This window comes from Mustela putorius, unplaced genomic scaffold, assembly GCF_011764305.1.
Source record: "Mustela putorius furo isolate JIRA1106 unplaced genomic scaffold, ASM1176430v1.1 tig00000876_pilon_pilon_pilon, whole genome shotgun sequence".
Lineage (NCBI taxonomy): Eukaryota > Metazoa > Chordata > Mammalia > Carnivora > Mustelidae > Mustela > Mustela putorius.
In genome coordinates, this window is record NW_025421506.1 from 6,234,057 (window position 1) to 6,257,888 (window position 23,832).

At 44.3% G+C, this 23,832-nt stretch overlaps 2 protein-coding genes across 5 annotated transcripts in view; one reads left to right on the top strand and one right to left on the bottom strand.

Annotated features, from left to right (window-relative positions):
* HABP4 (hyaluronan binding protein 4) overlaps positions 1 to 17,390 on the top strand; it is a 42,877-nt gene extending 25,487 nt beyond the window's left edge. For both annotated transcript variants that reach the window (XM_004777406.3, XM_004777407.3), the window contains exons 6-8: positions 10,991 to 11,162; positions 14,168 to 14,353; positions 15,808 to 17,390. In XM_004777406.3, coding sequence (XP_004777463.2) covers positions 10,991 to 11,162; positions 14,168 to 14,353; positions 15,808 to 15,864 — 415 coding nt within the window. In that variant the 3' untranslated portion in view covers positions 15,865 to 17,390. The remainder of the gene's footprint in view (positions 1 to 10,990; positions 11,163 to 14,167; positions 14,354 to 15,807) is intronic.
* A 3,396-nt stretch (positions 17,391 to 20,786) lies between these two features.
* Positions 20,787 to 23,832, bottom strand: part of CDC14B (cell division cycle 14B) — a 105,849-nt gene continuing 102,803 nt past the window's right edge. For 2 of the 3 annotated variants that reach the window (XM_045086127.1, XM_045086119.1), the window contains 2 exons: positions 22,213 to 22,276; positions 21,120 to 21,204 (listed from right to left, as the gene is read on the bottom strand). In XM_045086127.1, coding sequence (XP_044942062.1) covers positions 22,258 to 22,276 — 19 coding nt within the window. In that variant the 3' untranslated portion in view covers positions 21,120 to 21,204; positions 22,213 to 22,257. Of the gene's footprint in view, positions 21,205 to 22,212; positions 22,277 to 23,832 lie in introns of all 3 variants that reach the window. The other variant, XM_045086120.1, reaches the window with a different exon arrangement.

A 23,832-nucleotide genomic window follows, 5' to 3' on the forward strand; every position in this document is an offset into this window, starting at 1 on the left:
GCGAATGTTCAAACCAGATGTCGGACATCCATGCTCTTACCTGTAGTGGGTGTTAGGAATGGTTGAAAAGTGCCGTGTACACTTGCTCTGAAGAACTGAAAAAGGGGAAGATGTTGGTTCTGTGAGCAGAGGAAGGGCTGGCTAGGGTGGTTGAGGACTTCCCTCTTCAGTAATATGGAACAGTGCTCCCTTCCTTAAAAGTGAAAAAGCCCTGGGGCGCCTGGGTGGCTCAGTGGGTTAAGCCGCTGCCTTCGGCTCAGGTCATGATCTCAGGGTCCTGGGATCGAGTCCCGCATCGGGCTCTCTGCTCAGTGGGGAGCCTGCTTCCTTCTCTCTCTCTCTGCCTGCCTCTCAGTGTACTTGTGATTTCTCTCTGTCAAATAAATAAATAAAATCTTTAAAAAAAAAAAAAGTGAAAAAGCCCTTATGAAAACAGAATGTTGAGGTAGCATCATTACAAAATACCTACAATGGAATATTTTTCATTGTAATTTTTTTCCAAGTATTTTGTGCTTAGATAGTGAAGGGTGTTATGTATTGAATTTTCTTAAAGCCAGAAAACAGCTCTTTGAAATGGTTATGGCAAATTTCTGAGGCACTCACAAGTTAGCATCAAATTCACTTCCCTTTCAGTACTAGCTTGGAAGGAAGAGGTACTGCTTATATATTAGGTTAAATCCACTTGTCTTGATTAAGTACTCAGTTAATCAAGTTTTATTTCTAGAACCCACTTTTTTTCTGTTCCCTGCACCCTTTCATATATTGAGGTGAAAATGTTTTGCCTGAATGGCCATTTGGATGTTTGTTGTTATGTATGTTTTCTCTGCCCTCTTATTCCCTAAAGAGCACTGAGTCTGAGTCTGGGCTTAGGAGACAGAATGAAGGATATGAAACTCTGTGACCTCTGCCTCAGTTTCCTTACCTGTAAAATGGAGTTATTAATTGGATCTAACTCAAGGGATTAATTATCATGACCAAATTAATGTAAAGCACATTGAATAGCATCTGGCACCTAGTAAGTACACAGTAAATGTTAGCTCTATTCTATAATTTGACCCATATAGCAACAAATGTATATCAAATTTTCATGTAGCATTATTCACCATATAAATCTCAGGTTAGACTACCTTATATCTGTAAGCAGCTTTGATGGAAAATCATCTCCCAGAATTTTTGATAATGTACCAAGAACTGTGAAGGTCTTTGAATTCATCAAAAGGTAGCGGAGAGGGAGGGGTGTTAAATTTAGAATGATAGCAATTACAATGCTTTTATAAATGTTAGAAATATAGCCACTTTTGTCCCTCCTGGAACCAAGGGATTAATTATACATCTCTTCCTGTTGAAAATCCAGTCTGCTAAAACTGCCAGTAAAAACTGCATTTGGTGCCAATCCAGAGAGCAAATGGGATCTGCCTCACATAACTTTCATATAATGGGTTTTTTGTAATAATTTGTCATCAGTAGAGAATAAGGTTAAGGAGTCTGTCCTTGGTGATTTTCTACATCTCCCAACATGGCTTGTTGCAGTGACAGATGGTAAAGGAGGACGCTTTGGGAACATCTGTACATACACTCATGAATGGTGTGCAGGACGATCACTTTCAAGGAGGGGGAGCACTTGCCGCAAATGCTCTCTTCTGAGCTCCACTGTTTGCTCCACTTTGGGGTCTGTGTATCATTTAAAGATTACATTTCTCATATGCCTTACCCTTTTTGTTCTAGCCCTTCATGCTTAGATATGATGTTCTTTAAGACAAACAGAAAAAGATTCCTTTTGTGGTCTTTTTTTTTTTTTTTTTTTTTTTTTTACAGATCTTGTTTATTTATTTGACAGACAGAGATCACAAGTAGGCAAAGAGGCAAGCAGAGAGAGAGAAGGAAGCAGGCTCCCTGCTGAGCAGAGAGCCCGATGCAGGGCTCGATCCCAGGAGGACCCTGGGATCATGACCTGAGCCGAAGGCAGAGGCTTTAACCCACCGAGCCACCCAGGCACCCCAATCAAACGCATTTCTATAATACTATTCTGATTATAGACTATAATCTAGTTCCAATTTCTAAAACTGACACAATGAATTTGAGGATTCTACCATAACTCAGATGCCCTAATACAAATTAATAAATTCCAAAAAGTTCAGTAAGAACAGCCCTTGTGTTAAGCCACAAAAGGAGGGGCGCCAGGGTGGCTCAGTGGGTTAAAGCCTCTGCCTTCGGCTCAGGTCATGATCCCAGGGTCCTGAGATCGACCCCCACATTGGTCTCTCTGCTCAGCGGGAAGCCTGCTTCCCCCTCTCTCTCTGCCTGCCTTTTTGCCTACTTGTGATCTGTCAAATAAATAAATTTTTTAAAATGAGTTTTATTGATTTCCTAATTTTGTCACAAGTAGCCTAAAGGATCTTTACAAATTCTTAACATTTCTTTACTTTTAGATCTGTATTAGAGATTATGTTATAGAAAGATGTGTATAAAAAATAGTACAATAACCTTCCAACTAAGTTATTTGTCTTAGACTTTTATCAAATCATGGTCATTCTTGTTTCATATATATCTCTCTCCATTTCCTCTTCCCCCCAGGATATCATATATCATTCTTAGATGTTTCAGAGTGTTATATCTAAAAGTCTACTCTTTTTTTGTTGTTTTAAGATTTATTTATTTGAGAGAGAATGATTATGGGGGGAAGGGGCAGAGGGAGAGGGAGAGAGTCTTAAGCAGACTCCCCACTGAGCACAGAGCCCGACAACATGGGGCTAAGTCTCACAATCCTGAGCCAAAACCAAGAGTCAGACACTTAACTGACTGCGCCACACTGGTGCCCCTAAAAGTCTACTCTTTTTAACTGGAATAGTGTTACATCCCATCTAAAGTTTTTAACCATTCCTTAAATATCTGGGCAGTTTGTCAGTTTCCCTGATTGTCTCAAAATCTCTTTTTAGAACAATTTGTTTGAATTAATATTGAAATATACATCTCAATGGGGTTTATTTCTTATCTCTTTTTAAAACTGTAAAAGCCTTTAAAACCAGGCACCTGGGTGGCTCAGTTGGTTAGGCGACTGCCTTCGGCTCAGGTCATGATCCTGGAGTCCCGGGATCAAGTCCCACATTGGGCTCCCAGCTCCATGGGAGTCTGCTTTTCCCTCTGACCTTCTCCTCATTCATGCTCTCTCTCACTGTCTCTCTCTCAAAATAAATAAAATGTTTAAAACCGTACTATTGAGAGACAGTTCACAGCCAGTGAGTGACCTGTGTTTAGTATGTGTACAGTCTCATGAGCCTCGACATCCATCTGTACTTGTAAAACCATCACCACAACCAAAATGATGAACCTGTCCATTAACCCAGAAAGGTTGCTTTTATCCTTTGTCATCCCTCCCTAATGCTCCTTTTCCCCAGGTGGCCAGTGATCTCCTTTTTGTCACTGAGTTTGTTTGTTTGCAGTCGTGTTGCTGCAGGTACAGTGTCCAGCAGTATTCCCTGCACAGACAGACTGTGGTTTCTTTACCTGTCTACCTGCTGGTCATTTGGGTTGTTTCCAGTTCTCACTCCTACAAGTGAAGCTGCTATGAACAAACAATTTGTGTATAAGTCTTTCTGGGATATACATTTTCATCTCTCCTTTGTAAATGCCGAGGAGTGGAATAGTTGGACTGCATGGCAGGCGATTATATATAACTTTTAGAGAAACTGACAAACTCTTTTCTAAGGTGGTTCCAGTTTGTATGATTTTTAGCCATTATAATAGGTTTATATCTTGTTGGGGTTTTGTTTTTCCCTATTGACTAATGATGTTAAAGCAACTTTTTACGGGTTACTTGCCATCTGTATATCTTCTTTAATAAAGAGTGTTGAAATTGCCCATTTTATAACTGTTTTCTTATTACTGTGTTTTGACAATTCTTCATATATTCTGGATTTAGGTACTCTATCAGATAAATGATTTGCAAATACTTTCTTCCAGTCTGTGGCCTGTCTTTTCATTCTCTCGACAGTATCTTTTGAAGAGCAGCAGTTTTTAATTTTGATGAAGTATACTTTTTATCATTTTTATCTTTTGTTGATCCTGCTTTTGGTCTCAAATCTAAGAAATCTTTGCCCAGTTTAATAGCACAAAGGTTTTCTCCTGTAAGTTTAATAATTTGGGTTTTTTATATTTAAGTCTGTGATCCATTTTGAGTTGATTTTTGTATAGAGTGTGAGGTAGAGATCAAAAGTTCCTTTTTCTTCTTTTTTTAAAAGCATATGTATATCTAGTTATTATAGAACATGAAACACCATTATTAAAAAATCAGTTGTCCATGGGACGCCTAGCTAGCTCAGTTACTTAAGTTTTTGCCTTCTGCTCAGGTCATGATTGCAGGGTCCTGGGATCGGGCTGCATTGGGCTGTCCTGCATTGGGCTCTCTGCGCAGTGGGGAGCCTGCTTTTCCCTCTGCCTCCTCTCCCTACTCATGTTCACTCTCTCTTTCTCTCTCCAAATAAAGAAAAATCTTTAGGGGAAAAAAATCAGTTGCCCATTTATGTCTAGGCCTCTTTCACTACTCTGTTTTGTTCCATTGATCTGTTTATTTTATACTAATATTATAATATCTTGATTATTCTCAAGTCTTAATCTGTATGTTTTTTCTTTCCCTTGCAATTTATTTGTTGAAGAAATTGGATCATATGTCCAGAGTCAGAATTTTACTGAGTGCCTCCCTATGGGCAATGGTATGCTGGTAAATATTCAACATCTGGCTCTCTAGGATGAAAAAGCCTGGATCTGTTGCACTTGCTGGTTTCTGTGGTGTAAATATTTCCATTATGGCTGATTTAAAACTACCAGTGTGTCATCTGAATGCAGAGTCGGGAAGAGATGTGCAATAGTACATTATTATGTAACATTTCCACGATTCACATACATTAGTATAACTAACCCCAAGAGCATAGATAAAAGTAAAATATAGTGAAATTTACTACTAGGGAATAGTGAATTGTGATTATTTATTATCTTTACTTTAATATAGTTAATTATAAGTTTACATAATTTAATTTTTATTTTTATTTATTTTTTTAATTTTATTTATTTATTTGACAGAGAGAAATCACAAGTAGATGGAGAGGCAGGCAGAGAGAGAGAGAGGGAAGCAGGCTCCCCGCTGAGCAGAGAGCCCGACTCGGGACTCGATCCCAGGACCCTGAGATCATGACCTGAGCCGAAGGCAGTGGCTTAACCCACTGAGCCACCCAGGCGCCCATAATTTAATTTTTAACAGTGGTTAATAGCCAGCTCACAAAATTTGTGAAAATTTAACAATTGACTATGAGCCAGTTCAAACTAGTACAAGCCAGTTGCAACAAGCATTGCTTGTAGAGGAGTTGAACATATTTTCTGTCCCCTGGATTTTCTGTATTTCCTAAAAATTAATAGTGAAAATCAGAGGTTTGATCAAATTCAGGTTCAGCTTTTTGTAGGCTTATTTCATAGGTTTTAGAAGGATGCTGGTCATCATTGCCTTTATGCATTACTTCATTAAGGCTGCACATTGGCAATAGTCTAATAATCTCATTCTTTCTTCACTTATTAGCCGGCATGAATGGTAAAGAAAAAATTATACCTGGAACTAGTTGATTACAGTGAGGTAGAAGTTTGTTTAAGAAATGTACCATGAATCTGGCAAACTGGACTTCACTTGTCCTTATGAAAGACAAACTGTGGTTTGGAGAGAATAAGCAACCTGCCCAATGTCAAGCTGTTAGACGGTCAAGCTAAGGTAAAATACACAGCTCTTTAATGCCAAAGCTTACTCTATCACTACATCATTAAGTACCTTTTACTGATCTATTTTTAGAATAGTGAGTTGGTTCAGTTCCCTATCATATTTCTGAGGTACAGGTGACTTTTTCTCAAGTATCATTTTGAGGGGTGCCTGGGTGGCTCAGTGGGTTAAAGCCTCTGCCTTCGGCTCGGGTCATGGTCCCAGGGTCCTGGGATCGAGCCCCGCATCGGGCTCTCTGCTCGGCAGGGAGCCTGCTTCCTTCTCTCTCTCTGCCTGCCTCTCTGCCTGCTTGTGATCTCTGTCTGTCAAATGACTAAATAAAATCTTTAAAAAAAAAAGTATTTTGAACTTAGAGATTTAAACATATTTACTGTGTTTCAATCCACTGATTTTTTTTATTCTTATGGGTTCTTAAACTCATCCATTTTTTAGCTAGAGGAAACTTCTCCAAGTTGATTCTTAATCTTTTACGCACACACTCAGTCATCTTTAATGGCTTTCTTGGTTTGGGTAAGATGTATTCTGATCTCATCATCTATACTTCCTACCCAATACAGAATATCTCACACAAGAGTCATTTTTCCAAAGAAATCCATTTCCCCTTAATAGAATATGGGAGTTAGAAAACACAGTCTGAGCACTAGGGGTGCTCAGCTACTAGGTTCTTAATTGTTTCTAGGACATTTAAGTATATAGAGCTAAGAAATACACACACACACACACACACACACACACACACTTTTTAGATAAAAAAATATGAGTTTATTCATTATTTCCATTTGAAATTTAAGACTACAGATTTTTAGTGAAGTTTTCTTACATTTGTTTCTTTGTTACTTCCATGCTGAAAATCCCAGTTGTCAGTAACATCACTCACTTGCTACTCACATAAGTAACAAACAACATTACCAACATTGTGTCCAATAATATGATTACTAAAAAGTTATATAGAGGGAAATGAGTAATCAAAGTAATCAAAGGGAAGTGAATAATCACTTTAGTTTCTCCAGGTGGTTATATCACCAACTTGATAAACATTAGGCTACCTTGATTAATTTTGTTTTCAAATTTTAGAGACTGAATTTTAACTTAAGTCTAATTTTATAATTATATAAAACATTGGTGTTTCCAAAGTTCAGTCTGATAAAACACTACACTTTCCAACTAGCTTCTATCTGTTACCTTTCTCTGGCCTATATTATGATTTTTTAAAATAAAACCTATGTGTATACAGGTCTCCCCTGCTATCTGAAAGTAGGGCATTCCTTTGAAACACTTTATAGTCCAAAATGGCATAAAAAAAAGAAGTGAGTACCATTAATTTATATTAAAAGTTTTTTGAGGGGACGCCTGGGTGGCTCAGTTGGTTAAGCAGCTGCCTTCGGCTCAGGTCATGATCCCAGCGTCCTGGGATCGAGTCCCACATCGGGCTCCTTGCTCGGCGGGGAGCCTGCTTCTCCCTCTGCCTCTGCCTGCCATTCTGTCTGCCTGTGCTCGCTCTCTCCCCCTCTCTCTCTCTGATAAATAAATAAAATCTTTTAAAAAAAAATAAAAAAAAATAAAAGTTTTTTGAGCATTCCTAGGCTCCAAAATTAACTGCTTGGGCTTTTCCAATACTTTAGGACACATCTTGCTAACAGATGCACAGGAGAAATTGAGATAAAGCACAGATGCTCCCAGACACAGTTCAAAGCTGTCCACTTGATGCTGAGATAGACTGAGTGGAGTTCCCACGCAATGAGTTTTCTGAGGCTTCTCTCACTGCTCAGGATACACTTTATACACTTTGTCTAACCGCATAATAAAAGCTGAATACTACTTTTTTTTGCCTTTTCTCATAAAAGCAAAAGTCCTCTTTGGATTTCTTTCAGTTTGCAGAGACTGGTGTTGAGGTGGGCTTTTGTAAAAGCTTAATGTGAACTTCTAAAAAGTGGGGGATACTTGATACATTTGTACATCTCACTATTTCTTAGGTGAATGGTAATATACGTTCCACTTTGCTCTTACATGAACATACCCAGGAGATGCTCTCCAGCAATATATAGAGATAGTCTTCTTGTTTACTATCCATAATTTTTCTACCAAATTTCTCTCTAGGTGAGTTTGGGTTGTTTCTACTGTTTTGCTATTATAGATTCTTATGCATATATATATATATTTTTTTTTTGATCATTTTAACAAATGCATATACTTGTGGAACCCAAACTTGTCCATCAAGATACAGAATATTACCACTGTGCCAGAAAGTTCCCTCATGCTCCTTCAGAGGCAACCACCGCTTTGATCTTTTTTCTACCATTTGCTTGATATTTTAAAGTTACTTTATAAATATGCATGTTTTGGATGCTCTATGATTAGATTTCTCTAATAGTTTTCATGTCATTAACCTATAACCTAGTACTGTAAGTTACATTAGCCCTTCTATGAAGGTATTATATATAGATTTGATTGCCTTCCCACTCATCACCTAATTTTTTTTTCTTTTAAAGTTTATTGAGATACGATATCCATTCTATAAAATTCAACCGTTTAAACTATACAAGTCAGTGGTTTGGGGTATATTATGTTATTAATTTTTTTAAATGGTGGTAAAACATATATAACATAGAAAACCACCATTTTAGCCATTTGTAAGTGTACAGTTTAATGGCATTAATTCCATTCACACCATGTGCAGTTGTTACCACCATCCATCTCCAGAACACTTTCATCCTCACAAATATAAACATTGTATCCATGAAATAATAAATCCCCATTCCTCCCTCCCCTTAACCTCTGGCAACCTCTATTCTTCTATATCTCTATGAATTTGCCTATTCTAGGCACCTCATATAAGTGGCATATTGTATTTGTCCTTTTGGGTCTGACTTATTTCACTTAGCCTTATGTTCTCAGGTTCATCCATGCCATGGGATGTATCAAGGCTTCATTTCTTTCTTTTACATATGTTTTCTTTTTGGTGCTAAATGCACGTAACATAAAGTTTTAAATTTTAATCAGCCATTACCATTACCATTACCATTAATCAGCCATTACCATTATCTATTTCCAGAACATTTTCATCACTCTGTACCCATTAAGCAGTCCTTCCCTGGGCTCCCTGCCTCCAGTCCCTGGGGGCTACTAGTCTGCTTTTTGTCTCTATGAATTTGCCTTTTCTGGATATCCCATATAAATGGAATTGTACATAAACTTCCTGTGCCTGGTTTATTTAGCATGAGGTCTTCAAGGTTTATTTGTGTTGTAACATGTATCAATACTTCATTTCTTCTTATAGCCAAATAATTTTCCATAGTATTAGATATACCACATTTTGTCTATTAGTCAGTTGATGGACATCCAAGCTGTTTCCACTTTGGTGATTGTGAATAATGCTGCTGTAAACAGCATTATTGAATTGCCATATGTGGCACCATTTGTATTTTCACATGGGCATATGTTGTCATTTCTCTTGGGTATACACCTAGCAGTGATATTACTAGGTCAGATGGTAACTCTAGATTACATTATTAAGGATTTGCCAGACTGTTTGTTTGTTTCCTTCCTTCCTTCAAGATTTTATTTATTTATTTGACAGTGAGAGAGGAAACACAAGCAGAGGGAGTGGGAGAGGGAGGAGCAGGCTTCCCGCTGAGCAGAGAGTGCGATGGGGTGGGGCTTGATCCCGGGACCCTGAGATCATGATCTGAGTTGAAGGCAGGCTCTTAAATAAGACTGAGCCATCCAGGTGCCCCTGCCAGGCTGTTTTCCAAAGTGGCCACACCATTTCGTATTACCAGGTTCCAAGATTCCAAGCTCTCCACATCTTCACCAGCACTTGTTAAATGCCTTTTTTTATCCTGATGATCCCACTGAATGTGGAGTGGGTATAAGTCATTGTGGTTTGTTTTTTTTTTAAAGATTTATTTATTTATTTGACAGAGATCACAAGTAGGCAGAGAGGCAGAGAGAGAGAGGAGGAAGCAGGCTCCCTGCTGAGCAGAGAGCCTGATGTGGGGTTTGATCCCAGGTCCCTGGGATCATGACCTGAGCCGAAAGCAGAGGCTTTAACCCACTGAGCCACCCAGGCACCCCTGTCATTGTTGTTTTGATTTACATTTCCCTGATAGCTAATGATATTGAGCATCTTATTGTCTATTTTTAAATATTCTTTGGAAAAATGTCTGTTCAGAGCCTTGCCTATTTTTCAGTTGGGTTATTTCTCTTCATTGAGTTGTAAGAGTCCTTTTTGTATTCCAGACATAAGTCCGTTATCAGATATATAATTCACAAATATTTTCTACTGTTCCAGGGGTTTCCTTTTCACTTTCTTAATGGTGTCCTTTGCAGCACAAAAGTTTTCAGAAGTTTTGGTGATGTCCAGTTAATCCACTTTCTCTTTTGTTGCATATACTTCTGGTGTCACCACTGCCTAATCTAACTGAGGCCATGGATATTTATGCCTGTGTTATCTTCTAAGGGGTTTGTATGTCTAACTCTTATATTTATGTAAATGTGTGAAGTAGAGGTCCGACTTCCTTTTGCGTGTGGATATCCTGTTTTCTCAGACTCATTTGTTGAAAAGACTACTGTTTCTCCTTTGAATTATCTTTGGCACCTGCTTGAAAAAAATCAGTTTATCGTAAATGTGAGGATTTACTTCTGGGCTCTGAATTCTAGTCCATCGATCTATCAATCTGTCTTCTGTTTTCTTTTAAAATTTCATGAATCTGAAGAGGGTATTTACAAAACTATACTATGTATTTGAAACCCACTGTTTTAAAACTCTTTTCATGGTTGCCTCTATTTGTTTTAACATAACAGTTCCTCCCTTTTCTTTTGCAGTTACCTCATTTTGTGTGTAATGCCATCTGGGAAGGGACTGCAGGGAGGTGAAGTGTAATGTTAATGGGATGGTGATGTTCCCATTTTTCAAAGACAGTTTTGAAACAGGAAGTGAGGGGTGCCTGGCTGGCAAAGTTGGTGGGACATGTGGCCCCCGATCTCAGATGTGTGAGTGGGAGCCCCACATTCGGCATCGAGATTATTAAGAAAGAAAGAAAACAAGAATTACCTTCAGTTGGCAGTGATAGCATAAAATGATTAAAATAAGGAAGCTATATGGTTCAGAGATTGTCTTACCTTATGTAAATTTGAGATGCGGGATCATGAAGGTATGCTAAACTAATAGTAACAACTTTGTCTTTGAGAAAAGACGTTTTAGAGCCATCAAAAACTTCTGCTTCTTAATAGAGTTCCTGAGTTGGAGTTAGAAGAGGAAACTCAAGTTCAAGAGATGACCCTTGATGAGTGGAAAAACCTTCAAGAACAGACAAGACCAAAGCCTGAGTTTAACATCCGGAAACCTGAGTCTACTGTCCCTTCCAAAGCAGTGGTGATACACAAGTCCAAGTATAGAGATGATGTAAGCATGACATTTTCTCCTCTAGAGGTAATCGTCTAGATTACCTTTCTAGAAACCAAATGACCCTTTCCACTCCTAGGGTGAAAATGGGACATTACGGGCGCCTGGGTGGCTCAGTGGGTTAAAGCCTCTGCCTTCGGCTCAGGTCATGATCCCAGGGTCCTGGGATCGAGACCCGCGTCGGGCTGTCTGCTCCGCGGACAGCCTGCTTCCTCCTCTCTCTCTCTGCCTTCCTCTCTGCCTACTTGTGATCTCTGTCTGTCAAATAAATAAATAAAATCTTTAAAAAAAAAAAAAAAGAAAAAAGAAAATGGGACATTAGTATTTGGCATTCTTTTTTTTTTTTTAAGGTTTTATTTATTTGTCAGAGAGAGAGTGAGAGAGAACGCGCGTGTGCACACAAGCAGGCAGAGTGGCAGGCAGAGGCAGGAGAGAAGCAGGCTCCCCGCTGAGCAAGGAGCCCCATGCGGGACTCAATCCCAGGACCCTAGGATCACAACCTGAGCCAAAGGCAGCGGCCCAACCCACTGAGCCACTCAGCTGTCCCAGCAGTTGGCATTTTAATTTCTACCTAGGAGTAATCAGATACAATATATGCCTAATTTTATCTGTATCTCTTATCTGTATTGTTTGTAAAAAGAGTAGAAACCTGACCTTTTGACACTTCATACAAAGCAGTTGCCGTGACAGTGCATTTTCTGCTCAACCCAGAACTGTGCTTTGACTGTGCAAATACTGTGTGTTAATGGCATTTCATTTTTGTCTCAAAAGAGAGGTACAGTGTTTCATGAACAATGCCATGTCAAGGGATAACTCCTGTATTTCATGATAGAGTAGTTTCAGCTCAAACTCTGCATAAGAGCATTTAATTGGGAGTGATTGATCCTCGAAACCAGCTGCAGTTCTGTGCTCTGTGCATTGCAGCAGCTCCACCCTGTGGGCCTGACTGCTGAGACTCCAGGGAGAAGCCCCCGAGACCAGGCGGCGCGGTCAGGATCGCTCACAGCTCACGGTGTTTTTCCCTCTTTTGAGGGCCTCATTTCTCAGTTCGTGTTAGCCCTTTTTTGGAGCCTAAGCTTTGGAAAGATCTTCTGCATAGATTGTTTGGATGGTCACTGTGTCATTTAGTCACATTCCATTTATGTTCCTGAACGTAAGGGTCCCCTGCAGCATTCATTGCTGCAAGTCCAGCTAGCTGGGTTGGCTCTTTTCCAATTCACTTTTGTTCTTTTTTGTTCTGTGGCATCGTAAATAAAGCTTTGCCTCAAACAAATGTGCTGTCAGGATGGGATGTGAAATGGGTAGTTGACAGGTCAGGCGAAAACTGAAACTGTTTGTCCTGTATCCACACCAGATTCACCCGCTGTGCCTCCAAAGAGGGGTCTGGAGCATCTGAAGCACCTGGGTTAGCTGACTCATGCAGCCTGGCCTCAGGAAAGCACGTCTTTGGTCCTTGGTAATCTTAGGGCACTGAGCCAGGAAGTGCTCTGAAAGTGACAAAAGCCCAGTCGTGGGGTCACACATTTACTTTGTGCTGGGGACCCTAAGAAATGGAGCACTGCAGTGGTCTCTCCTGTTTGCCAAGTCCAGACCAGCAGCAGCCTGTGAACTGAGTAGGGCCTTTGCTCAGCATCCCAACGAGGTACCCCCAGAGCCTCCCCCAGAGCCCGCAGTTTTCTACAGCACATGCTGGGCGGTTAATTTGCCTCTTGCTGTTTTTTTGTGTTTGCCTTTTTTACCAGAGTGCCAGTGCTCCTGAATTGTTCTTTCTTTCACCGTTTTAGCTTCAACAGTCCATTTACCTACGGCGCAGCTTTGAAGGCAGTCTGAGTGTTAAACATGAAACCTGTAATGAACATGTGGCCAGAAGGGCTTGCTTGATAAGTTCAGGGAAGCTTGATTCCATTTACTGGACGAGTTTTAGGCATGTTTAGCATTATAGCACTTTGGAGATTTCTCATCTAGGACTTTCGGCATATTTCCTGTAGATTTATATTTTACTCAAAAGGGAGAGGTTTGTTTTATCTCATACTAGGAATTGATGCCAAATCAAATTTGGAACAAGATACATTTAATGGAGTTTCCTTTAACAAGACGCAGAATTTATTTGACCTCTTAAAATGTCATTTCTCAAAGTATTTTGACTGATAATCGTTCTTAAAAAGCAGCTTGAGGGCGCCTGGGTGGCTCAGTGGGTTAAGCCGCTGCCTTCGGCTCAGGTCGTGATCTTAGGGTCCTGGGATCGAGTCCCGCATCGGGCTCTCTGCTCAGCGGGGAGCCTGCTTCCTCCTCTCTCTCTCTGCCTACTTGTAATCTCTCTCTTTCAAATAAATAAATAAAAATCTTTATAAAAAAAAAAAAAGCAGCTTGAGTTCCTTCTGCCGCATCAGTGGTGATCCTCCAATAACCGTACTCTCTTGTTTTACTAGTTCCCTATATTTTGAGTCAGAACTGTTTATTGTAAATCATGCAGTTCTTAACATATGGTATTTGTACAGTCAGCACCCACATTGAAAGGAGTTTTTCCATCAAGTTCTATTCTAGGAAGGTGATATTTCCTTATTTATCAAAGTAGAATTTGTGAACAAATAAGACAGAAATTAAGACTTTTAAAAATCTTAGCCAAAATACATTTAGGTACAGACCATTCGTATCGATTGCTGTTAGGCACGTCAGATCTTACATCTTAACCTGCCAAACCGATAGAAACTTGGTCCCACTTGAATTAATAGTGACTTCAAAGATGTTTGGATGAAGACTGTGCATATGAGAACACGTGGCTGGGGAACGGGCAGATCCCCCCCTTGCTGGAACCAGAGCACCAGAGTCCCTACCTCTGCCTTGCCCTGGAGTCCAGTGCTGACAACACATGGTGGGGGCAGCAGGCACTGTCCCACCGTGATGCCATTTCAGCTCCCTGGAAGCATGGCTCTGGGACACTAAGCTGAGTGAGTGTCCATGGAGACGTGTGTGCATGTGATGCTGAGATGCTGTGACTGTTTCAGATGGTAAAGGATGACTATGAAGATGATGCCCACGTTTTCCGGAAAGCAGCCAATGACATCACATCCCAGCTGGAGATTAATTTCGGTAACCTCCCTCGTCCTGGGCGTGGAGCCAGAGGTGGCACACGGGGAGGCCGGGGAAGGATCAGAAGGGCAGAGAACTATGGACCCAGAGCAGAGGTGGTGGTGAGTGTTTGTGTTCTCGGTCCTGAATGGTCTTTTACAGCTAGTGAGAGGATGAGGATGCCCTGGGCTGTGCAGCTGGGAGGGCCATCAGGGTCTGCTGTCCATCCCTCTGTCTGGTGTGGGTCTGACATCGAGGCATTTGGAACAATGATGGTAACAGTATGGACATTGTTGGTACAGACCATTCAGTAGCCCCAGCCTCCACGGTCACCAGGGAGAACCACTGCCATGAACAGAGAAGGACAAAGGCTTGGGAACCAGTCAGATCACCTGATGGTTACTTAATATGATCTGATTGTATGGTGCTTTCAGGGCAGACAGGACCTTCTGTAAGGCTTCAGGGCCTCCTTGTGACCTCCCCAGGTTCGTCATCTCACCTCAGACCATTCTTCCCTGCTTCTCAGCCAACACCTTTACCTCTAGTTCTTCAGACAAGCATGTTCCTGACCCCACAGGGCCTTTGTACCTGATAGTCCTTCTCTTATCCCTTTGCTTGCTCACCTAGAGTCATAGACCCTCTGACCTTGCCCCCTCACAGGAGTCTTCTCTGGGCACATGTCCTTCCAGACCAGGTCATCCTTGAGCAAACAATTTTATTTTTCTTTGAAGCATTATCTTCATTTTTAACTCTATCCTCAGGGGTGTGATTATTGATCAGTGTCTGCTGTCTCTACAGTGGATGACAGAAACCATGTGTGCTTTGCTCACTATTGGTTTCCCCTGTGCCTTGCACACTTTTGAGTGTGTATTAGGCACTTCATAAACATTTCTGAACATGTGCTCTTCCAGCTCAGACCTGCCCCCAGACCCCCACCTTTCACTGTCAAGGTACTCTGTTTGGAGATCTGTATTCTCTTTGCTCCTTCACTGAGGCTTACCTCTGGAAGAACCTTCTCTTCTAGAAGCCCCTACCTGACCATGGTGTACACTCTGCCACCAGACTGCAGTGGGAGCCCCTCCTGGGGTCTGTTCACTGGACACTTGGCTGAAGTTACCACACTGTGATTTCCTCAGGGCTTCTCCCCTGACCTCAGGGGGACCCAGGGCAGCCAGGAACTGTCTCTAATCAACCTTGTATCTCCAAGTAGTAAACATTCTATATCATGTTTATTAGATGAGGGAAGTGCCTGATACTCAGGGACACTGAGTATCACTGAGTATGATACTCAGGGTCACTCAGTAAGGGTTTGTGGGAGAAAGGGAGGAAGGCGGGCACTGCTGGCCATCTTGTAGTGGGGAGAGGAATGATTCTGAGAAGGGAGAGGCACCCTTCTGTGTCCCCCACTCTGTCTTCTCTTTGTACTGGGGGCCTGCCTCTCCCCAGTGTTTGGGCCATATCCCCCATTAGCGCCTTCCCTGGATGAGAGTGGGCCTGTATTTCTAGAGGGATGTGCCCAAGTGGGAATGGGTAAAATGACTGTTGATTTCAAAACTTTTCTTTTTTTTTTTTTTAGACACAAGATGTTGCTCCCAACCCAGATGACCCTGAGGACTTTCCTGCTCTGGCTTGAGAGAGCCCTATTTCCCTAGCAACCTAAAACAGCGTTGGTGTACCTATGAGAGACTTTTCTTGCTGTGGGGAAGAGAGTCAGACTCTAAGAACAATAGATGTTGCTTTTTCCCGTGTAGTGTGAATTTGTTGCGCTTTTTTGGCCTGGGGGCTGTGGGATAGGGATTTCTCCAGACCCAGAGCAGCAGTTTTCCAGTCGGGGGGTTAGTCCGGCACTTTCTCAAGAAGGTGGAGAATGGTGATTATTTTTTTATTTAAGGAATTCCAAATGAAGTTCAGAAACAGTGTTTAAAATGTATATATAGAGATTGTATTGAATCCTCCACAAAAACAGGGAGAGTAAAGATGTAAAACAGAATCTGCTGAGACTACTTCGTAAATTGTACAGAATTGGAAGGCTGTGTTCTTTAGTATTAGAGGAAATATGCATAACTTGGACCATTAACTTAAAGCAGTCACAGCCTACTTTTCAGAGACGGAGGAATTAAAATACAACTGTATTTACTGGTTACTTGTAAATGTTACACTCTCCTGGTATTTTTTGAGTTCTGGTTTTCATTTAATAATATTAAGCAGCTAGTGTATATATAGCCACTGGCCACCACTCTATGACAGAGAATTAGGAAAAGTATTGTTTTTTTTAATGGTGATTTAACTACCTCGTGGTTTCCGTGTGTATGTACACACACATACACACATGCTTAGTATAAATGTGCATATTTAGGGTTCGGGTGGTTTTTAGGATGAGTATTAAGCATATGATTTTTAAAATCATGTTATTTAACCCATCAATCAAGTGAAAGGGGTCCAGGCAAAAGAGTATTGCAACTTAACACCATACCCTTTTCTCCCTCAAAACTAGTATCTGAATACAGTGCCCATGTACAGATGCCCTCAGTCCTTGTCCCAGCAAGACTTGTAAATAACTAGTATTTATTGAACACCATGTGCGGTTTTTCTCACTCAGCCCTTACAACAGTTGGAGTTCCTATTTCTTGCCTGTGGTGAATGTTTGGGGTTAGGGGCCACCTCTGAGTTTCAGCCATTCCCAAAGTCCTGCCCTGCCCAGCAGAGCAAGCCCTGCAGGAGCCACACTTGGTCGTGCGCCTGGGGTGGGAACTGGGGCTGAGGCAGCTCTAACAGCTGTGGGCAGCTGGGGTGATGCTCTCCCCTTGTACCGCAGACACTCAAGATAACATTTGCCTGTTGTCACCAGTTAACATGCTTGTGTTGGAATCTGAACTTGGTCCCAGGATCTGTGCTTTCCCCTCGCTTTGCTATGCTGTTTAAGATGGCTCTGAACTTGAACCCAAGTGTAAATAAAGGTTGGTATTCCCTCCTAACTGTGTATAGAAAGCTGAATCCTTTTGGTCACTCCCAGGTCAAGAGAAAAGAATGTGGAAAAAGACCCAGTAGAAGGAATCAGCTGAACCTCCTGCCCCAACCATGTGATGACTGCTTAAGGACCTTTGCTGTGGGTGAATGACTACTCTTGGTTTCATTATTAAATTAATATCTGAGTACTAAGATCTATTAACTGTTTTATTCCATTGCCATGGGAAGGACACAAGTGGGACTGCCCTGATCTAAGTCAAGTCTCTGGAGAGTGAATGTCAGCTTTAGCTACAGTGATCAGCTGGGACAGCGTGAGGCTGTGCCATTCCTTGGCAGGCTTAATGCCGTCACATGAAGTCATCCTGCCTGCCTTGGCTTTGAAGATTGGCAAAACAGAGATCCCTTTCAAGAAAATTCTCGTGTTATAAATAATGCCTGAAAAGCCTGTAGTACTAGATTTAATACTGTATTTGCAAACACCGCATCCTTCCCAGGCATACTGACATTCCCTACCAGGGAGCAGTCTTGGGTCCTGTAGTTGGAAATAGTTTTGGGGACAGGGTACAGTTTCTGAGCCTGTAGAAGACTGCTCAGTGGGGCAGGTGGATGGTGGGTTTTAGTCATGTGGTTGTCCAAAGTGCCCCAGAGAAGAGTGGGCAGAAGCAAAGAGCAGGGGAAATCCCTAACACTGCAGGGAAAAATAAAAGGTAGGCAGGGCTGTGTTCAGACATATAAACAAGGGAAGGACTTCCTGGTCAAAGTTCCCCTACAACTCTCCTTTGAGGTGCTCGGGTGTAGACATATCATGAGGCAGGTCACGTTTCTAGCTAGTAACAACCCAGCAAGTTAACCCCACAAAAGGAAAGCCAGGCTCCAAGACTCTTGGAAGGCAGGGGTCAAGTATGTTTGAACTCCAGAGTCAGGTGTGCCAGCCCCAAGCCCAACTTGAAGGAGCTCACAGTTGGATCCCAGGCAGCCAGACAGCAGCTGAAGATGGGCTGGGGGAGTAGGCCCAGGGCCTGGAGCTGGGAGAGCTTCACAGTGATGTGACCCTTGAAGGGAGGGGGTCCGGTACCCAGCCTTGATGGGGTGAAAACCCAAGGTGGTGCTCTGACAAGGTCTGGGGGAGGAGGCAGACTCACTAGAGGCTGCCGGGCTGGGAATTGCCTTAGGAAGTTCAAAATCATGCACTGGATGGTTAAATAAAGAAGCAGTAGATTTTCAGCCTGGTGCTGATAAGCATTTGTTTTCATTCCATGTGATGCAGGCCCCTCCGGAGCCCAGGAGGCCGCAAGGGGGTCACTAGTTCAGGACTTCTCTCTCTCCACTAGCTCCTCCAGGCCATTGTGTTTCTTCCGGAACCATACCCTGTGGTGTTGGAAAGTCCTATGGAGCTTTTGGACCTGGGTCTCAGAAGCAGGGAAAGATTAGCCCTCAAAAACAGGAACTGACCTCTCCTGAGCTGTTCAGGAAAGAGCCACGCTGCCAACAGCAGGCGGGGTTGCCCTCCCCCTCAACATGGCATTACCCAGCTGGATAAGACCGTGAGAGACGATCTGCCCATTTCCTTTCACTGCCCCCGTCTCTCCCTCAGCCTCTACGAGGGTATGGTCTGTGGAAACAACCACCAGGGATCCGCCCTTCTCTCTGGATCGTCCAGCACTGGCCTGGAATCAGGCCCTTTGGCGGCCGGCACCACTGCCCGCGACACGGCCCACGTGTGTGCGGCTTCACCTGGCTCCATCCCAGAGGGGTCTGTATTTATGTGGTAAAGGGAATGAGGAAGGAAAAAAAGGTATTTTAAAAACATCTTTATTGTGGGGGCACCTGGCTGGCTCAGTAAGTATAGTGTGTGACTTGATCTTGAGGTTGTGAATTTGAGACCCATGTTGGGTTTGGAGAATACTTAAAACTAAAATCTTAGGGAAAAAGGTCTTTATTGTAAAATACTATGGATAAAAGCTCAAAACTTCCTTATAAGCACCACCTAAGAAACAGATTTTCCCAGGAGTCTGTCCATGTGCCTCTGCCAATCACAGCCTCCCCTCCCTCAGAAATGAGCCACTACCCTGACTTAGTCCCAAGGGTCACGCCAACATTAAGGCTTTGTGCTTGGGAGTTTTATACATCTGCAGGATCCCCCTCCCGCCCTGTTGCAGAGCCCCCCTAAGGAAACAGGGTGCCTGAGCAGCTGCTGTGTGCGGTCTTACAGTTGTCTCGTATTTCCCAGGCAGGGAACAGGGGAAGCACGTGTGTCTTCTCAGTTCCTAACAACTGCCTGGGCAAGCATGAGATGAGATGAGGCAGAAACAGGATTCACTCCTCAAGCCTAGTGTTCCTTCCACACTCCTGAAATTTCCACTTCAGTAACTAGTCTCTAGGGTAAAGCTGGTAGGAGGACAGGGACAGGCCAGAGGACAGGTTCCTCGGCAGGAGATCAATGCAGCTCCACCATGTGCTGTTTGAGGCCGTGTTCAGCCCCTCCCCCGGGGCCTCCACGACTGCGCACAGTGGCCTAAGTGAGTCCCGCTTGACATTCTCCTGAAAACACGATGGGATTAGAAGTGTTCCAGGAATGCTTTATCAGTTCTCCTGCTCAGGTGAAGATGGCAAGATTTGAGAGGCCACAAGATTAGGTTCAAGGTCACCAGTGAGGCACTGGAGGAAATGAACAGAAGCTTGGCTCTCCCAGGGGCCTCATGGAACCTAAAGGGCCCAATGGCTCCTGAGACCTCTGATGGGCTCAGGCTGCTTCTGCCCATCTCCCAGTGCTCCAGAAAGCCTTTCCCTCGGCCACAAGGTTTCCTGTGACTCAGGGTGATGCTGGAATTTCCCCAGCCAAGCCACAATGCCTTCTAAGCCTTGTGACTTTGCAAAAACGTGGCCCCATTTCAGAGGGCCGACTTGGGAGCACAAAGTCATCTGGAAGTGGGAATGCCGGTCATGTGAGACTGGAGTGGTGTCAAGGTGCACATAAGTCTCTCCAGAGCTCCCATGGTTCTCTAACGCTCTCAGTGAGGTAAGAACCTTCCTCGAGAACAGCCATCCCACCAGGGGCACTGAGAACAGCCCCCAAGTGTGTGCTGTCCAACCCGGGGGGAGCTCGCCCCCACCAATGACACACCTACACAACTGCGTCAGTGGCCCTGGTCTGCACTTATCCTGTCTAGACGCTGGCAGCATCCGGGCCACTGGCAGGAAAACTCAAGTACCTGAGGTAAGGCCTATGTTGTCAGCAATGCAAAGTGGTCAGCCCCCATGTACTGCGAGGTGTGGCAAAGAGAGCTGGGAGTGAGCGGGCTGCAGGAGCAGCCTTCAGGAAGAGGGAAAGCAGGCTGGGTAGAAGGGAAGGAGCAGAAACGTGGAGGCCACTCAGCCTAGTGAGGGAAGTGGCGGCCAGGACCTGTGAACAGGGTGGAAAGATACCCCCACACCCACCACCCCCTCGGGGACTTCCAGCAAGGATCTATTGATGCCCGGGGTGAGACCTTGGAAGGACTGGTGCACCTGTACGAGAAGCACTCCTGGAGCCAGAGGGTGCCCAGCCAGGGAGGCCATACGAGGCCTATATATGAACTCAAAAATTCTGTGGTAATTTTTCTTGAGGGGGACAGACCGGCTTCCAGCAGGTAAGTCACTGGGGCCCCTGATGTAAGAAAGTTCCAAGAAACACTATTTACTGGGGGCTTGGGATTGACCTGGCCCCACAGGGGCGTCAGCCTGGTCCCTTCCCATCCCAGGCACCTTTCCAGGTTACGTACTGGTAGGCCCAGATCTAGCCTCGGCCTGAAACCTTGAGGCCCTGTGGAGGAAGAGGACACACACTCTTGCCAAGGCTGAGGGACGTGCTTGAAGGAACAGGCTTAAACCGCACCTGGAGAGAATTTCCGCTGGTGAGCACTGTGCTGTCCAGGAGAGAGCCTCTTGGGAGCTCTAGTCCTCACGGATCCCAAGCCAGATTAAAAGCCGGTCTAGAAAGTTTACAGCTCGAGACAGCCAACTATCACTGGAAAAGGGAGGAGATGGACAGAACTGTATTTATGACACCAGAACCTGTCTTACGGGGGTCAATGGGTGTGGCAAGGGCTAGTTTAATACGCCAGCTAGAGGAGAGACTCCCCAGCACATGCCCTCAACTCTTTGGTTCACTGCAAGGCAAACTGGGCTTGGCCAGAGCAGAACCACCCTGATCAAGGGGTCCCAGGCAGTGATCAAGGCCCTGCTCTGTCCTGTCCTAAGAGCCTGCCAGCCACTGGCCTGCCTGCACTGCTCCTGTGAGGCATCCAGCTTGGTCACAACAGTCCCCTTGCTCTCAGGAATGGAGACAACCTCTCAGTGGTGGCCACACGACGGGATAAGCCAGGGCCAGGCAGGAAGGCAGTTCACTCACGGTCTCAAGGCCCCCCCAGTCTCACAAATCCTCATGAACCCCATTCCTGAGGACTGAGCACCCTGGCACTTTCTCACCAAGTGAAACCTTTCCTCCAGGCCCTTCTTTTGCCCACTGGGGCTTGGGCCAGAGCAGAACAGGGCGACAACATTCACTTCTAAAAGGTCCTAAGAGCAGCCATTCCTGTTTCCATGACACTGCCCAGGGAAGCTGTTCCTGACTGGGGCGGCGGGGGGGAAGGGGGGGAGCATCGCTTCCTGAAGATGGCTGAAAATGTGCGGGGGTATCTGGCTTACATAGTGGCTGGGACTATGACTGGCATTTTGTGGGTGGGGATGCCAGACTGACTGCATTCTCCGGAGAGTCCTACGCAAGAAGTGTCCCGCCTATAAAGTCTTCTTGTTTTACATGAAGAAACACACCCATGAGAAGAAACCATTGTCTTTCTCCAATTAAAAGAATGCACAAACCATACTACCTCCTCCACTCTTTTCCCACTGAAAGCCTCTCCCTGTTTAAAAATAGGACACAGGGCCAGTGTCAGAATCCCAGGGGCATGGGCCGGTCCCTGGTGATGGCCAGCGGATGTGGGGTCCAGTCCTGTCAGGTGAGAGGCCTCCTTACCTGGGCATTTCGGTGTGGATGGAGCACCTGTCATCCAGGAGCATGTCAAAGCCATGCAGACTTGCTAGCAAAGAGATGAGACACAGTTAGACAAGGCCAGGCTGCAGGGGAGGCTCTGCATTCCTATATGGCTGGGCCAGCACCCCCAGTGAAGAGGCAAGAGGTGTCTGGGGTGGCCCGCAGAAGGGTTTGCCTGGAGTCCATGTGTTCCCCCCTGCTCAAAGAAGTGAGAAAAGTAGTGAGGCTGTGATAGGTACACACTGTGCCAACCACTTGGAAGACAAAAGGCCCCGAATCCCAGTAAAGGGGCAGTTAAAGTTTGGACCCGAAAGAGCGGGGAGTAATGGTGACCGGTGACCTACAGCACTGAGGCCAGTGTCCTGCTCTTTCCTTAGTGACCTCAGCAGGGCCCTGCCAGCTGCTGCTAAAGGAGGGAATAGAGGGGTCTCTCCACTGCCCCAGATCTTTGGGAGAGCCATTTGTTCTTTTTTAAAAAACACAATATATATATGGCTCTTGGTATGTGCCAGGCACTTGTTCTAATTAACAAATACCAACTCATTTAATCCTCATACAACCGAAGCAAAGGTTTGCACCCAGCCTGGGTCCAGAATTTACGCTCTGAACAATTATACCAAGCTGCTTTCTGACAGAATGTACACGAAAGCTTTAAATCACTGCACATTCTCGACCCAGTAGAAATGCCTTTGGTCAGAATTTATTCTAAGGAAATAAGCACCACCACCCAAGAAGAACCCACAGACAACGTGTATAGGGCCCTGCACTAGTGCTGCTGGCAACCCCCGTGGGCAACAATGGGGAGACGGACTGCTGACGTGGGGTGCTCCACGTCATGTTCATGGGGAACTCCACCCCTGAACTCTAGTTCCGCCTTCCCAAGCCCCAGCACCACACTCAGACATGTGGGGGATGGGAAAGAAACAGTCAACGGGTGGGACGCTCGGTGCTTGGCACTACGACCTGTGATAGGCACCAAAAATACCAGCTATGGAGCGCTCAAAATCAGTCTTTCGTTACCTAAGTATCTAAAGAAAATCACCTTAAATGTATGAAAAAAATTAATTTATTGAAAGCTTTGTGCCAGTACTGTTTTGCTTTGCATAGATTATCTCATTTAATTCTCATCCTGATGAAGACAGGAACTGCTTTTCTTCCCATTTTACTTAACAGAAGGGGTTTAGCAGGTCACCAGTGTTGCCAACAACAGAGAGCAAGAATCTACAGGAATAGGGTCTCCGGGGCTCATCACCACACTGCACGGCCCTGGAAGATGGGACTTGGGGTTTTACCGCAAATCTTACAAGAGCCAAGCCAGCCCCCTTCACAGCACTTCCATACTTCATGCAGTTTGACCCTTGACTATCACCGGAGCTCTGACTGGTCAGCAGGAGGGCGTGTGACCTAGTGTGGGCCTCAGGGCCAACCGCGGAGGGCAGGCAGATGCTGCGGGCTTTCAACAGAGGACAGAGCCCGCGAATCACACTCCGGGGGTAGCGGTGCCTGGTGGAAGTTTGGATGTGGGGAGAAGGCAAGTCCCTGTGGTCTGTACTTTGAAATCTGTATCCTGGCATGAATCAAAGCTGAGTTCTTTTGGGAACA